Source organism: Hippopotamus amphibius, chromosome 4 (genome assembly GCF_030028045.1).
Source record: "Hippopotamus amphibius kiboko isolate mHipAmp2 chromosome 4, mHipAmp2.hap2, whole genome shotgun sequence".
NCBI classification, from domain to species: Eukaryota; Metazoa; Chordata; class Mammalia; order Artiodactyla; family Hippopotamidae; genus Hippopotamus; species Hippopotamus amphibius.
Window position 1 is genome coordinate 64,908,159 of NC_080189.1, and position 16,464 is coordinate 64,924,622.

Genomic DNA, 16,464 nt, shown 5'->3' on the forward strand with positions numbered 1-16,464 from the left:
AAAATGAAACATGTCTTCAGAAATATGCTAATAAAAATTGATACTGAATTGACTTTGATGTTCTGATCATAAGTGCACTTCAACCCATGTTTGATCTATTGAAGACAACTTAGATAACTTTTTAAGAGAATGTATTATTTAGGTCTTCCCATTGAAACATTGTCAGCCATTTGGTTAGGGTAATATTGTAAGGGCTCTAGTTTCCCCCATTTCTCTCTTTGTGTTTAATTTCTAGTAAGAGTCTCAAATGATGGGGATCAGAGGGCCAGAATTGCCAGTTAATTTTGTTTCCTCTGCCTCTAAATGATAATATGTGTAGAGAGAAAATGGAATAGGGATATAATTTAGACATTTACTGTTTTTCAGAGCAAAGCGGACAAATAGGAAAATAATAGAATTAGAGTTATCTGTTGATGCTAATTTTTCTGATCCATAGAAATTTCTTGTTTCCCACATGGGTAAACCTTTTTTCAAGGGCCGATTCATTATCGTAATATTGGCAGAGCCCATAAACATGAGCAGCCTCTCAATCGTCAAATTCTGGTTATTTGCTAGATTTTTTTAACCTAGATGTGGTATTCTAAGAAAAAAAAATTTTTGGACTTGCCATGGGAAAGTATTTATTTTGGACTTACCATGGGAAAGTACCAGTGCTCATTGAGGCTTATAACCTTTCTTTTGGGGTTCCAAGGAAAATTCCCTAGTGTAATAAATGGTCAGCTCATGTTTCTCTTTTTGGACCACCTACAAAGAAGTACAGAGGAAAGGAGAATGGGATTGAACATTTATTGAGTACCTAGTATGTCTCAGGAACATTCTTGCCATACATTATCTTGTTAATTCTCACAACAACCTGATGAGGTATGTATTATTTTTAGCATCCCGTTTTACAGATGCGAATACTTCAGCTTCAGCTTCGAGGTTCAACAGCTATTAAGTGAGAGCTGAGCATGAAACGGAAGAACATTTGACTTTAAGGCAAATGCTGTTACATTGGAAGCTTTGCTTAATGGGATGAAAATCTAGGCAGATTTTTGTTTTGCTCACTGCACTAAAGTACTTTAAAACATGACTTTTTAGCAAGTTTTAACCTTTATTTGCTAGCCATGTCAGAAGCCCCAAGCAATTGATACTTTAGTTTTGTAACAAAAAGGGGCAAAATATAAAATTTAAAGTACTGGAATTCTCAAGAGTAATGATGTTGCCTCCTTGTTAACTTTTGCATTCTTTTTTGATCTTTTTTAGATAAGCTGCAAGTTTAGATTTATTACACAGAAAATATGTTAAAAGAATGGTATTAATTGTGACAGTCAAGTGTCATTCAAATGTTATTTACAAATTGCTTTTGAAATGCCTCTAAATGTTACTTTTGGATATTGGTCAGTTTAAAAGGATACAGAAATATAAAAAAGTTAATATGAAACTATATTTTATGAATGTGTGATATGGAACTAATTTAGTTTGTTTCTGAATATGGTTAGGTTCTTAAATGAAAATGTGTAGACTCAAGTGCCATCTTTTATTATAATGTTAAGCCCAATGTGTTAAACATGACAAGATTCATTATCTTGATAATTTGTCATTTAAAGTTTAAATTCATAATGCAGAAGGTTTAAATTAAATGGAGCACACTCTTCCCTTTATTTTTTTAATATTCATTAATACATCTTCCTTTCTCCTTTTATATTACAGTTAACTAGGTATTTTTATTACCAGTTTTCACTAGATATTTCTTGACATAAACCTAATAGAATACCCTGGCTCTTATAGCAATCAGTCAATCTGGATTCTTTTTTAGATGGTTTTCTGTACCTGTAGACATAGATTTCCTGAGCATGCTTTCATGGATCTGTCATCCAGTGGTTTGATGACCCTGGAAATTCTGGATTCCCCAGCATTAAAGGAGTATAGTCTGTAACTATGACATCGCATACATATTTGCTTATATGTCATCTTGAATTGATTTTTTTTTTTAACTGTTTAATATGTGTGTGTCTTGTCTCCCCTAGGTAGGATTATAAGCTTCCTAAGTGTAGGAAACATGTCTTATGCTTTAAAAACCCTATATGCTTTAATATATAGGATTAGTAGTTGCTTGTGGGTTAATTTTTCTTTTCTTGTAGTTTCAGGGGTCAGAGTATATCCAGGATGGCAAAGCAGATGAAGAGTTGTTTGTTATAAGCTTGGTTTTATATTTCTTAGTGGAGAGAGAATATGGGACTTGCAGAGAAATGAAAAATTAGAGAATATGCTTAGAGGGTCCTTTTGAAATTGTTAAAATAATTGAGTATGCAGCATAATTTTGGAAATGCATAAAATGATTTAAGGTGAGAATTTTGTTTATTAAAATTACCTTTTAAATATGTGGTTTTCTGATATTTTAATATTAGGACTCGCTGATTCTTGAGAAGAGTCAAAACTGGAGTTCTCAAAAAATGGACCATATTCTGATTTGCTGTGTTTGTCTTGGAGATAATAGCGAGGATGCTGATGAAATAATTCAGTGTGACAATTGTGGCATTACAGTCCATGAAGGTAATTTTGCTTTGTTCTGTTTTCTTGTAGAAATGGCTAGATGACACTGCGTTTATATAAGTAATATCAGCTGTGTTACATATGTACTATACTAAGGTTTTTCTGTAATATTTTATGATACTTGAACTGAAATAAGACATACTGAATTTTGAAAGTATAGTGGGTATTATTTTTCAGATTATGTTCACTTAAAATGTGTTTCAAAAAAATTAAAATAGGTAATTACTATGTGGAATCAGTATTTCTTTGAAGGTCAGTGTTATGATATTTTCCTTCATGGCATTATTTCTAGTTTTTAACTGAAATTTAGATATAGGAAAAAGCCTAGTATGTTAGTCTAGTAGAATGTATTATTTAAAAAGTTACAGTTGAAGTTGGGTGGTATTATAGTTTCTTCTTTCATAGTTATAATTTTTGATTTTGAACTTGAAAAGAGAGTTTGTAGAGCTTGACTTTTAAAATCTGAAATAGGAGCCAACGTAATATGTTGAAAGTGTTTTTCCTGATTATGAATTTTGAACCTTTTTTATGTAACTTTTTTGTTGTAGTTTATGTCAAAACAAATTTTAAATAATTTCTGACTTACAGAAAAGTTATGAAAGTAATACAGAGAATTTCCTTATACTTTTCTCTCATGGTGAAGAGTGACATTTTGCTGTATTTGTTTTATCTTCTCTCATATAACAATTTTTTCCTCATCTCTCTGAGAGTAAACTGTAGACAGAATGTTCAGTTCTACCCCTAATACCTCAATGTGTATATCTTGAGAACAAAGAACACGGGCATTCTCCTACACAATCACATAATTATCAAAATCAGGAAATCAGCTAGAATACTATTATCTAACCTACTGACTATATTCACATTTTGCCAGTCATCCCAATATGTTGATTCTAACAAAATAAAACCCAGGATTATGAATTGCATTCAGTTATCATGTCTGTTTAGTTTCCTTTAATCTAGAACATATTTTGAGTCTTTGTGTTTCATGCCATTAACATTTTTGAAGAATACAGGCCAGTTCTTTTATAGGATGTCCTCAATATTGGGGTTTTCTTATTTTTTTTGTGATTAGGTTCAGGTTATGTGTTTTTGGCAGGAGTGCCACAGAAGTTATGTTGTGTTCTCAATGTATTATATTAGGAAGCATGTAATGTTTATTTGTCCAGTTGCTGGTGATGTTATTTTGATCACATGGTTTAGAGGGTGTCTTCCAGGTTTCTCTGTGGTAAAGTTATTCTTTTTCGTGTCAGTTAATTTTTTCTTATCAGGGCTATGACTACCACAAAACAGTCTTTCTTGTGTCTTTTGCCCTTACCTGCCTTTCTGGTATTATAGCCCTCCTTCCAAATAGTTCTGGGTGTCTGCTGGACTTGTGAGACCTATGGGGCCTATGCTTCTTTAACCAGTCTTCTTGCCTTCATATGAAGTTCCCCTCCCGTGCTGATAAGACTTACTGTGGGAATGTCTTCTATTACTGTTATTCATTCATTTATTTTTTTCAGAAATATTTGTTTAGTACCTTCTGTGTACTATGCATTCTGTTGGTTTTAGGCATGTAAAATAAACAGAATATAGACATTGCTGACCTCATGGGGCTTAATGTATAGTAAGAGAGAGAGGAATGAAAACATAAAACAAAAGTATATCAGAGACTGGTCTGGACTATGGAGAAAAATAAAGCAGGAAAAGGAATATTGGGAATGTAATGAATGGGATTGGTTGAGTGGGTAGGTGGAAGTTTGTATTTGTAAAAGCTTATAAGGAAAACCTCTCTTGATAAGGTGATATTTGAGCAGTGGATGTGAGTGAGCAAGCCATGTGAATATTTGGGGAAAGAGCACTCCAGAACAAGTAAGTAGTGGGTGTAAAGATGTTGAAGTGAGAACGTGTTCGTAGTGTTTGATGACATGGAGGGTAATGTGGCTAGAACTGAGTGAGTGAGCTGGCTAGTGGTGGAGGCAGAGATGGGGGCAAACCAGGTGAGGCCTCTTAGGTCATAGATTTCAGATTTTACTGTGATGGATATGGGAAGACCTTGTGAGTTTTGAGCAGAGAATTAATATGATTTGATTTATGTTTTGGAAGGATCACTCTGACTGCTGGGTCGAGAGTAGACTGAAGTGGGTCTGAAGTGGAAATCAGGGAGACCATTTAGGAGACCATAGTGATCCAAGAGAGGAATAGGTTTTGAGGTAGAGAGTAAAGTTTGGTTTTAAATTTTTAGAGTTTAGGTAAAATATAGGGGCTAGCGAGATAAATTTGGGGCTCATCAGCTTGCATACGTTATTTAAAACTGTGAGCCTAGATGTGCTATCTAGGGAGTAGAGTACCATAAATCTCCTGGGGACCAGTACCGTGTACAAATCAGAATGAACCCTCCCCTCTGACCTCTTGTCTTGTTTATTTTTATTTATTGAAGTGTAGTTGATATATATTAATTTCAGATGTACAAAATAATGATTCAATATTTATAGATTATACTCCATTTAAATTTATTACAAACTGATGACTATTTTCCTATGCTGTACAGTGTATCTTTGTTACTTAATTTTATACTTAGTAGTTTGTATCTCTTAATCTCCTACCCTTATCTTGCCCCTCCTCTCTAATTTCCCCACTTTTTTCTCTATATATTGCGTCTGTGCCTCTTTTGTTACCTACATTTGCTGTTTTATTTTTTTAGATTCCACATATAAGTGATACCATAGGTATTTGTCCTTCTCTGGCTGACTTATTCCCCTAAGCATAATACTTACTCTCTAGGTCCATCCGCATTGTTACAAATGGCAGAATTTCATTCTTTTTAATGGCTGAATAATATTCTGTTGTGTATACCTGATCTTCTTTATCCATTCATCTGTTGATGTACACTTAGAGTACTTCCATATCTTAGCTGTTGTAAATAATGCTGCTATGAACATTGGGGTGCATGTATCTTTTCAAATTAATGTTTTTGTTTTCTTTGGATATACACCCGGCAGTGGAATTGCTGGATCATATGGTAGTTCTATTTCTAGTTTTTTGAGGAACGTCCATACTGTTTTCCATAGTGGCTGTACCAATTTACAATCCCACCAACAGTGTATGAGGGTTCCCTTTTCTCTACATAGGGTTCCCTTTTCTCTATATCCTCACCAACATTGTCTTTGTCTTTGATTTAGATTTGTACCTCTTGATTTCTTAGTATGAGTTCTTTCCCAATAGATTCTTGTTGAAATGAATGTAGATTTCTGGAAGGGCACCCCGTTGATTCTACTGATGTATCTAGAGCTATTGAAGGCTCATAATGAGACCTGTGCCTCAGATGAATAGTCTTAATCATGGCAAATCTACTTTCTTTCTAAGGTAGCTTTGATTTTTTTAGAAACAGCCAAAAAGCCTTTATGAGTCAAGGCAGACAAATAAGATTATCAAACTGAATGGTAATTTCATTTAAGTCAAAAGCAAGTTGTGTCTATAAAGTCATGTAGCATTTTTTTTTCTTGTATTATTCATTTAACTGGCTCTGATGGTATTTGAGCATTTGCTAATGATTGCTCATTTTTCTTCCAAATCAGGGAACTATTTTTATTATGGGAGAAGGAAGAAGGGAAGACAAGGAAAGGGAAATTAGTATTCCTGAGTGGGATGCTTTGTGGGCTTTTTGAGAGCAATCTAATATGTGGAGAAAAGAAATAGGGAAAACTGAATAAATAGAGAAACTGAATAGTTTTCTACCACTTTAGGTGAATCTTTATGTTATGGTATAATTGTCTTTTTGGTAGTATCGTGAATTCTGTGAACTTCAGATATGTTCAAAGTTAAAGAAGCAAATTGTAAATCAAAGTAAAAAATAAATCTTGAGTTTTTTTTTTTTTTTTTTTGTCACTGCTTTCTTCCTCTAGTATAGTTTTCCCTTTCCCTCACTAATTTTGGAGTTTCTGTTGTATGATTGTGATTATATAATTCTCTCTCCCGTTCTTAGTAGCTTTTCTTAGTAGTAGTATTAGAACTAATATCTTGAAAGATTCCTAGTTTTGGAGATTTTAAATGATCTGTTTTGGTTTAGGGGAAAAGTGTTATTAAACATCAATGTATTTTTTTATAAGTGTAATGAATTAAAGTTATGATTAATATAGTGTTCTAATAAAATCATTATTCCCTATTTGTCAGTAAACATTCCAAATATGGTTTTTGGGATCCTTTTTAATGTTATTTCCTATAGGTCATTTTTATCTGACTACTAGTGCCAAAGATTCCTTTACCAAATATAACTGTTTGTTTGAGGAGGGCTGTTTTGATGTGGGTCAAGTCTTACTGACACTGTTATGCACTGTTGGCACCCCATATTAATTAGAACCTGGGTTGAAAAAATAAGTAATGACATGTGACCTGGTCCAGATAACTTAGATTTTTTATTTTTTGTCTTTTTCCAAGGTGGACCATGTTCTTACTTCTTTTTAACTTTTGTCTTCCTCCTCTAAAACAGGCAGCAGCCTCTCAGAAATAAAGTTTCAATCCTTCTGTTGTTTATCCAAATAGGAGCTTTTATGAGTACTTAATTATTTTAGTTTTTAAGGTCTTTCTCACTATATACCTGAACTATTGCTGCATCTGAAGTAAGTAAGGTTTAAAAAATGTTCTAGACTTCATTTAACTTTTAGATTAAAATGTCGCTTTTACCTATTCCAGTAGTTTTTAAAGCTTTGCTACTCAAAAGTGTGGGTCCAGGGATCCACAGCATTAAGTGGTAGTATCTGTATCACCTGGAAACTTGTTAGAAAAGCAGAATCACAGGCCAGGTCTCTGACCTTCTAAATCAGAATCTGTATTATGACAAGATCCCAAAGTGTTTCATATGTACATGAAACCATTAGCTCCATTGATTATATAAAGGAGTGGCTCTGCAGTGCTTACCAGGGTATCTACATTTTGGTATTTGCAAGACTGCCATTGGCTACATTTAGCACCAGCATAGTCAGAAGGATAGAGGAGAAAAAGCACAGCTTGCCAGCAAGGCAGCCTCGCACCTTCCTCATTGTGAGTCTTTGTAGTAGTCCCTACAGCAAACAGCTCACATAGTCATGTGGGAGCTAACATCTCATGTGCATACACATACAGAAATATATTTAAAAAAAAAAAAAAACTAGTGCTCAGTAATATGCAAACTCCTCTTGTACCTTCTATGCCTCTATTATCACTATGGTTCAGTCCTCCACTTCCCCTTCCCGCTATCATCCAGGATATATTCACATATAGTCTCCTTTAGTCTAAAACAAATTTTCTGTCTTTTTGTGTCATTTATGATGTTGATGTGTTAAAGAATCTAAGCCAGTTTTTAGAATGTCTTGTAGAGTATCCCTCAATCTGGATTTGTCTCATTTTATCATGATTAGATTTAAACTTTTTTTTTTTTTGGTAAGAGTACCATGATGTTTACTTACCATTACATCACATTAAAAGACATGAAATACCAGTTTGTTGCATTGTTGGTGATATGTTAAGGTGGCGTCATCCAAACCTCTCCATTTTAGAACTATATTTTACTCTTTATAAGTAATGAATACCTGTGGGGTAATGACCTTGAGACTTTATAACATCCTATTCCCTAACAGCTTTATACTTAGTGGTTTTAGCATCCTTGCCAGAGTCAATTATTATACACGTGGCTGCAGGATGGGCATTTTCTAATTCTATCATTCCTTGTACGTTTACTATGCAGCATTTGTTTTGTAAAGAACTCCCCTTTTTTCCTTTTCAGTATTACTGTGGTCTCATACATTGTTATCTATAACCTGATTACTCTTTCTGATGCTTAACTTGTCCAGATTTGACCAGTGAGAACTCTGTCAGGCTCTTACACGTGTGTGCACGTGTGCATATGCATGTTTCCGCAGTCCCCACCCTGCAATAAATAGGTAAATAAGATAAATCTCATGGAATTCCTCCCCATATAACTCACTTTATTTCACTCATGTCTTAATCTTGAGATTCTTTTTGTATGAGTACATATGGGATATGTTATTATTTTTTTAATGGTATGTAGTTAGCTATAGGATGGTTCAACCATTTTTGTTTCTAGTTTTTCACTTATGTATAGTGCTTACAAATATGTCATATATATTCATGTAGTAATTTCTGTAGGATAGATTCCTAGAATGAATCAAAAGGTAAGTACATTTAAACTTTTAACAAGCTTTGCCAGATTGCGCTTCAAAAAGACTGTATTTATTTGTATTCATAGCAACAGTGTACAAACTACTTGACAGCTCTGCAACACTGTATATTAGTAATTTAAAAAAATCTTTTGGCAGCTTTCTCTTAATTAAAATACATGTTCACCTTATTCATATTGAAGTTTGGTATCTGTGGCCATTTTCTTTTTTTTCCTGTTACTTGCTGTACATTTCTCTTGTCATTTATTATCTTTTTCTCATTGACTTCTTGGAGTTCTTTTTGTTTTTTAATGTTAATCCTTTCTCTGTATGTGTTACAACTAGTTTTCATCCTGCAAATACTTTTTCCACCTTGTCCTGTACCTTTTAGCTTTGTAGTATTTTTCACTGTTTAGAATGTTAATTTTTTATACAGTCACATATGTAGATCTTTCTCTGCTACTTTTAAAGTTCCAAAATGAATTTTTGTCTAAAATTAATGAATTCAGAGGAAGGGAAATTTTCTAAGGCATAACAGGAAGCTAGTATTGCTAGTTTTTGTGGTTTTGGTTTTGCTTTTTAATCTGGTGCCTAAGTGACAGACTTCCATATTGTAGCAAAACCATGCAGCTTTTCCTTAAACATTTCATGGTTAAACATGAACTTCTTAAATGTTTTATTTTAGAGAAAACTAATTGTCCATCATAATATATTGCATGAATAGTAAATAAAATGTGAGAACTGTAGAATAGAGAGAAGATAAATGATTTCTAATAGTCCTAATATCCAGACAACCAGTTAGTGCTTTTGTGTATTTCCTTTATCTTTTTCTTTTTCCCTTTTTAAAAAGATATGCTTAAGTAATTATAATTTAGATAGTTTTTTAAGTTCAGATTTTGCTGAAAGGTAGTTTTCCAAATGTGCTTATTAAATGTATAATGTCTAACTACTTTTCAGAGTACTTATACTTCATCTAAATGTAGATAAATCTCTTTTCTTTTTGGGTTGCAACTTGTCACTTAGTATAAGCACCTTTGTGACAAGATCTTGTAACTGACTTGTAATAATAGGTTACCCCTGACTGTGATGTCAGTTATCCTGATGTATTGATTGTACTGTGTCTAAAGAAAAATGTCACTTACATGTCATAGTACATGACTGAGAATTAGGTAGTGCACTTGCCAGCAATGCATTAAATAAGGTCTATTAAGAGATGTTTTCCCCCCATTTGTTTTTCAGTCTGTGTTAGCCTAGCCCTAGACTATTTTTATTTCTTAGCATATGCAAAAATATATCCTTATGAGTGTTTACTGGGTAGTAAAGTATATTCAAGTTATAACCATTTGGACTTTATATCTTAACAGGTACGTTGGCTCTTTTATAGTTTAGGATATGTTTGTGAGAGGTATCATGCATAAGTTCTTTTCTCATAAAAAACAATATTACACAATTTAAAATCTTATTTTAGTGGGTTTTGCAATCAGAGGTCTAGATATAGGATGTTAAGTACAGAAAAAAATGTTTAAAGTTTTAAAATAGCAAATTTTGTGTTCTTGTTTTTTTCTTTTCTATATTGAGAGATAGTTAGGATAGATAAAAACACTTACTGCAGATGAGGTAACTCAGCCTCAGAGATGTGGTTTGTCCAAAGTTACATAGCTAGAAAGTAGAACACTGTAGGTGTTTTGGTCCCCCATGACAAGTTGAGTGAGGAAAATTACCACTGATTTGGATTATACATATTCTTGTATAACTCAAAACAATTGTAAACACATTATTTTTCATTAAATATGATTTGTGTAAGTTGCATGTACAGCTCAGAGGTTGACTAATTAGCTGTAGAAACATGTTTTCTGTTTATCCATTTAAAAACATGAAAAACCTATATGAAATAAGTTTTAGATGGGTGATGCCTTAGATGGGTGAAATAAGTTTTATGTATCTATAAATTTTTTATTTTGTATATTTATGCATATAAAAAAGACTTCTATAATATTGAAGGTGTACTTTTTGCATCTTTTACTCAAAATTAGATAGGTAGAAGAGAATAAACCTTGTTTTATGGTAGGTTAAATTCTATTTTGTATGGAGGAAAGAAAAAGATTTAAAAATGTATTTAGTCATTAATTAAAATGGATCAGAGTGGATGTGAGTGCTAGACCTTTGGTTTAGAGCTCAGTAAAGCCAACAGGTATGGCAGAGAAATATGGGAAAAGTGGCAAGTAAAGAACTCTGCAAAGGTGGTAACACAGTATGGATCATTTTTCAAAGGCTGTGAAGCTGAAGGAGAAATACCTACTTGCTGGTTGTTCTTTGAGCTTATGTGATGCCAATCTTATAGGTTACAAAGTAGGAATTTCCTAGGAGAGACCCTCAGAAATGACTTAGGTTGTCTGTAGGTAGTTGAATCATTATGCAGATGTTTGTCAAGTATGTGGTATATTCTTTAAAAATTAGAGTTGAAATTTTGTTTTATTCTAAAAGAATGAACTGCTGTGATTTACCTGGATATTGGTGAATGAGATGGATAAAATGGATAGTCACTTGGGGGTTTTATTATCTTGGGACTTTGTGGGAATCCAAAGGAAAGAATTTGCCTCAAAGGAATATTATTTTGTAAAGAAAATAGATTTTTTCCTTGTAGTATTACATAACCTTTTGAGAAATCAAATTGATTATTTTTATTTTTTTATGATTTTTCTTTGAATAAAATATTTTGCTTACTGTCACCTTTACTGAAAAATGTTCTTCTGTTGGTGATAATCAGTAATAACTACTCCCAAGAAGAAAATTGTATTTTTTTCATTTTATAATTTATCATTAAAAAAAGTATCTAAACATAAGTGATGAAGATGATAATTACTACCAAGCACAATTTAATGACATTACAGAAATTAATATGTGATTCCTTTTTTTATCTTGTACATGATAGTTTAGCTCCTTTAAAATCTTTTCTTTCACGTTGTATCGTATGACTTTCAAAGTATGTTAAGAGTCACTATTATAAAGCCTTTGAATAACATAACGTTGACAGTAATTAAGGGATTTGCTTGAGGCAGCTTATGTAAGTCATAGTTGCAAACACCTTTTTAGTTTTCTGCCTAGTAGGATATTTTAATTATAATCTATATGGAGTGGTACTACTGTGTGAATAAAATACTCGTGACTGTTGACCTATTAACGACATCTAGTAAATTAATGTTGGTACTTTAAGATTATTTATTAGTGTGTATGGTTCTTTTTCTTTCTGGGTGATTTGTTTGATTCAGTGTTTTTTACTTAATTGTTTTAAAAGGCATGTCTTTGGTGGTTATGAGAAGACACTTTTCAACAGGCTCACGTTGTCTGTGTAGTGCATAACCAGTTCCAATAATCACACAATCTTACATTGGATGCATATAAACTTACCTACATGGGGAAGCCTTTTGAGAGATGCTTGTTACTGATATATGTTTCTTGTAGTGGTTTTTTTTTTAATGGCTTCAGTTTATTGGAGGGTACTTTGAGTACTTAGTGCCCTTTAGAATTTGGCACTAAGACTACCCTCTTAGAATAAACCTGGTCAGAAGTATCCTGGGATGCTTGATAATAAGTTGTCTGTAGAAGTGACCTTCTTGAGAGGTAATAAATGTGTTTTAGGAGATCAGAGAAATGCCCAAGCCGAAAGATGATGGGCATACATTGAAACTAGAATTAAATTATTTCTCTTAAGTATGTTTTGTCATGGGGGCAGTGTCTTTCTTTTTAGAAAAAAGTTAGATAATATGAAGTTTGTGTTGTATCCAGCATTAAAGTAAAAGAAAACTATTTAGGAGTGATGACTATTGTAGTCATCAGGGAAGTACTCCTTATTATAAGCCATCAATAATAGTCGAATGTAAAGAACTGTGCTACATTATCTTCTTTGTTTGGTATGTTCATCAGGCTATTTAAAAAAAAATTTTAATGACATTAGCTGCTTAAATAATTTAACCCTCAGAATATCGAGTTATCAGTGAGTGAATGAAAAGAGGCTTCATTTCGGTTGTAGATACATTTTTACAGAAGATAGAAGAAACTCACTTGTCTAAGTCTAGTCTGAACAATTCAAATTGTTCTGTAGCCTTAATTTATGTGTGTGCTTGTTTCTGTATTATTTTCCTTTTACTAATACTTACTTTGCGTTTATGGTTATATGAATTTTTGTTTTAATCTGCCACCTCCAAAATTAGATCAGCGGCTTTTTGTTTGTATGTTTTGCATGATCATGGTCTTTTAAAATATATAAGTGTTCAGTACAAAGGGAGCTCAAAACTGTTTACTAATTAATAGTTCCTAGAGTCAATACTGATTTCTTTTAAATGAAAACTCATATTTTTATGTATTTTTTTAATTAAAAATTTTTTTAAAGAACCATAAAATTTCTCCCTTCTGTAATGCTTTCAGTAGGTTTAAAACTATCTTAAAGAGTCACTTATTTCATTGCATATACTGTGGTAGGTGAAAAAATATTTTTATAAAATGATTTCACTTTGTTTTGACTTTAATATGATTCTTATAAACCATTAATTTTTCTCTTTTTCCTTTCCCTTTTTCTTTTGTAACTTTATAAATGTGAATTTAAAAAATAAACTCTAATCATACTTTTTTTTCTTTAGGTTGTTATGGAGTTGATGGAGAGAGTGACTCTATTATGAGTTCAGCTTCTGAAAACTCCACTGAACCTTGGTTTTGTGATGCCTGTAAATGTGGTGTTTCCCCTAGCTGTGAACTATGTCCCAATCAGGATGGAATTTTCAAGGAGACAGATGCTGGAAGGTTGATGTCATAATTCTGTTGGGTTAATATGCCTGCTTTATAATGCATATGCTTCTGACTGTTATTCTGTTTATGATTTTCTGAGTTACTGTCATTTGATTGCGTCTTTGTGTCTTTTTGACATAGTGTAAGTGGACAGGAGGCTACAGATCAGGGCAAGGAAGAGAAGTGATCATTTATTGAGTATCTGCATTTGCCTTTATAACCCATAATCCCATTAAATCTTGTAATGACCATATGATAAGAGAGATGGTAAAGTTTCCTATTTTATAGGTAGTACTTGAGGCTCAGATCATTACATTGTTTTAATTTGAACAAGTCCGTAGTTAAATTTGAACTCAGATCTGTTTGACTTCCAAGAGTATATCAGGAAACAGAACCCATACGGTGATTTTAAAAGGGGATTAAGAATTTAAACATTTAAAGCATTACTAAGAATTCTTTAAAGAATTACTAAGAATTTAAAGAATTTAAATTTAAAGAATTTAAGGAATTACTAAGCTGTGATAAACAGTAACCATAAGATATAAAAGAACTCTAAAGAGTAATACTGTAGGGATGAGGGAGAGTATCCAGGGAATGACAGACTTGGAAGGAAGACACCTTGCCCAAGGCTGGGGTTCAGGCCTTTTTAGAGAAAGCATAGTTCTAGCCTCCTGGATGGCAGAGATGTTGGCTGGTTTACCTGGGCCAGTAAGTGGTCTGCAGTTCTTGGCAAGTGGGTGGCTGGGCAGTGGTTTGAAGCCTGGAGTGTGTGGTGTTTGTGTTGAGAGGGCCACAGAAAGGTGATCTCCAGCCTGGGCCTGCAAGGTCACTGAGGGATGATGCATGTGGTGGGGCAGAGCACTGCAGATGTCCTCTTCCCACTCTGCAGAGAGGCCCCTTCCTCTTACAGTGCCTTCTACCACTCTCTGCTGAGACACTTAGTATCATGCTTACCATAAAGGAGAAATGCTGAAGGGACTCTGTCTGTTACTACAAAGCAGATATTGAAGGGTGGATTTGAGCTGAGAGGCAGTAAATTGATAACTGGCACAAAGACCTGTGTTCTTTTCACTCTGTCCACACGCATCTTTATTACCACATTTGAGCAGTTGTCACCATCATAGTGTTGGCATCTTTCATGTTTTTTCCCTGGAAACTACCAACTGGGGATGGGTGACTGATATGCAAGAGTAGTTCCTAGCCTTTTATATTTTATGGAACACTACTTACCCTCCTCCCCCATGTAAAAGGGGGTGCTCAGTTTTTTATTTTGCTATCTATGTATATTGCAGTATTTTTATTAAACATTTAATATTTTAACTAGAACAACAAAGTAACCTATACAAATTATCACCATTGTTTTTCATATTTTAACATTCTGAAAAGGATATGATACATTTTATACAAAAATAAAGAATAGTCTTTTAAATTGAATATATTTTATTTTAGTAAAGTAAAAAATATTTTTCTTATTTTTCTCATTTTTACCTTAATTGGTGGACAGGCCCTTGAGAAGTATTGCCATATAAGATTGTTGGGATAGCATAGAGTGTACCTTGAAATCTTGGGGAACCCTGTGTGTTGATGTCTAGGAAAAATGACTAAAAATGTTACCTCATTGCTCAGCCTAAAATAAAACATATAACATTATTTGATGTATTGACTTGAGTCTGTGGTGTGTATCATGGACATGGGCATTATTTTATGTTTGGAGTGACTTTGGCCTGGAATTGGGGAATTTAATACAACATTAAAAGTGTGTGCTTTCAAGTTGGACTGCCTATATTTGGATTCTGGTCTTTTCTTACTAACTGTAATTTTAGGCAAGTGGTTTAACCACTTTATGCCCCAGTTTCCTAGCACTTTTGAGAGGATTAAATGAGATGGTTTCTGTAAACAGTGTAGTTTCTGGAGCATAATAAGTGTGTAATATCTCCTTAGTTCTGCTGCTGCTGTTACTACTAGTGCTTTTTATTACCAGTGTTATTCTCTTTACTTAAGGTAATCATAGAATACCAATTGCATAAATTCTTTCTTAGTAACTCTTTAGTCTTGAGAGTTGAAATTTATGGTGATAAATTGTTGTGAATAAGTATGGTAGCTTTGGAAAACAGAGCTTCCTTTTAGGGAAGAGCATTTATTTTACCATTTTTCTTGTCAATAATTTGAAGTTTCTGTTGAAAAACTACTCTAAAGCAGCTCTCTTATCACACTGATACATAATACATACTGATACATAGTCCACAAAATAACTTGTAAAGTTTTTTCTGAATGAAGAAAAGGGAGGCCTCTTTAACCATTTAGTTTTACTGAGATATATATGTATTGATTCCTGTGAATCTTAACATATATGTAGTCACCTCCCTTGGTGATGCAGCCTGGCAAATTTTTTTATACTATTTGAACATCTTATTTGTATTGATGTCCACGCTCAGCTGTAGGCTGCTGCGAAAATTACAGGGGTTGATACAGTTTGAAGGCTGTAATACTAGCTTGAATCAAGGCAAAAAAAAAGCCAAGAAGATTTGACAAGCTATTTAGTATTTTAGCTTAAAATGGAAAACGGATGAAAAGAAAGAACAGTGTATGGAAAGAATGAAAAAGGTTTTGAAATTGACTTCTATTACATAATTTAATTAGACTTTTCCCCCTCTGTTTCTGATGGGAGCCACAAATTCTGCAATAGAAAATGATGTGATTTAATGTGAGAAGACCATCAGTACATTCTTATTAAATTTTTATTTTTTTTCTTAGGGAAAGTATTTTATCCTATCTTAGTAGTATTATAAACCTGATTATAGGAAGTATTAGACATAGCTTAATATAATAGCATACCACACCCTATGCTGCAAGCATTTCACATACATCATTGTAACTTCCAAACTGCCTGCATGGTGCTCTGTTCCTAGTAGACACTTAGTAATTAATTGCTGAATGAATAAATGAAGGAATGAAAATAACATCCTGGAAGTGAATTTTTTAATATGTTATAAAGGCACTATAAATACAA

At 33.2% G+C, this 16,464-nt stretch overlaps 1 protein-coding gene across 10 annotated transcripts in view; it reads left to right on the forward strand.

Annotated features, from left to right (window-relative positions):
* Nucleotides 1-16,464, forward strand: part of PHF14 (PHD finger protein 14) — a 188,049-nt gene that overhangs the window by 13,027 nt on the left and 158,558 nt on the right. For all 10 annotated transcript variants that reach the window (XR_009053116.1, XR_009053118.1, XR_009053119.1 and 7 more), the window contains exons 4-5: nucleotides 2,391-2,535; nucleotides 13,310-13,469. Coding sequence is in view for 4 of the 10 variants with exons in the window: in XM_057730901.1 (XP_057586884.1) it covers nucleotides 2,391-2,535; nucleotides 13,310-13,469 (305 nt within the window). In the remaining 6 variants the exon portion in view is untranslated. The remainder of the gene's footprint in view (nucleotides 1-2,390; nucleotides 2,536-13,309; nucleotides 13,470-16,464) is intronic.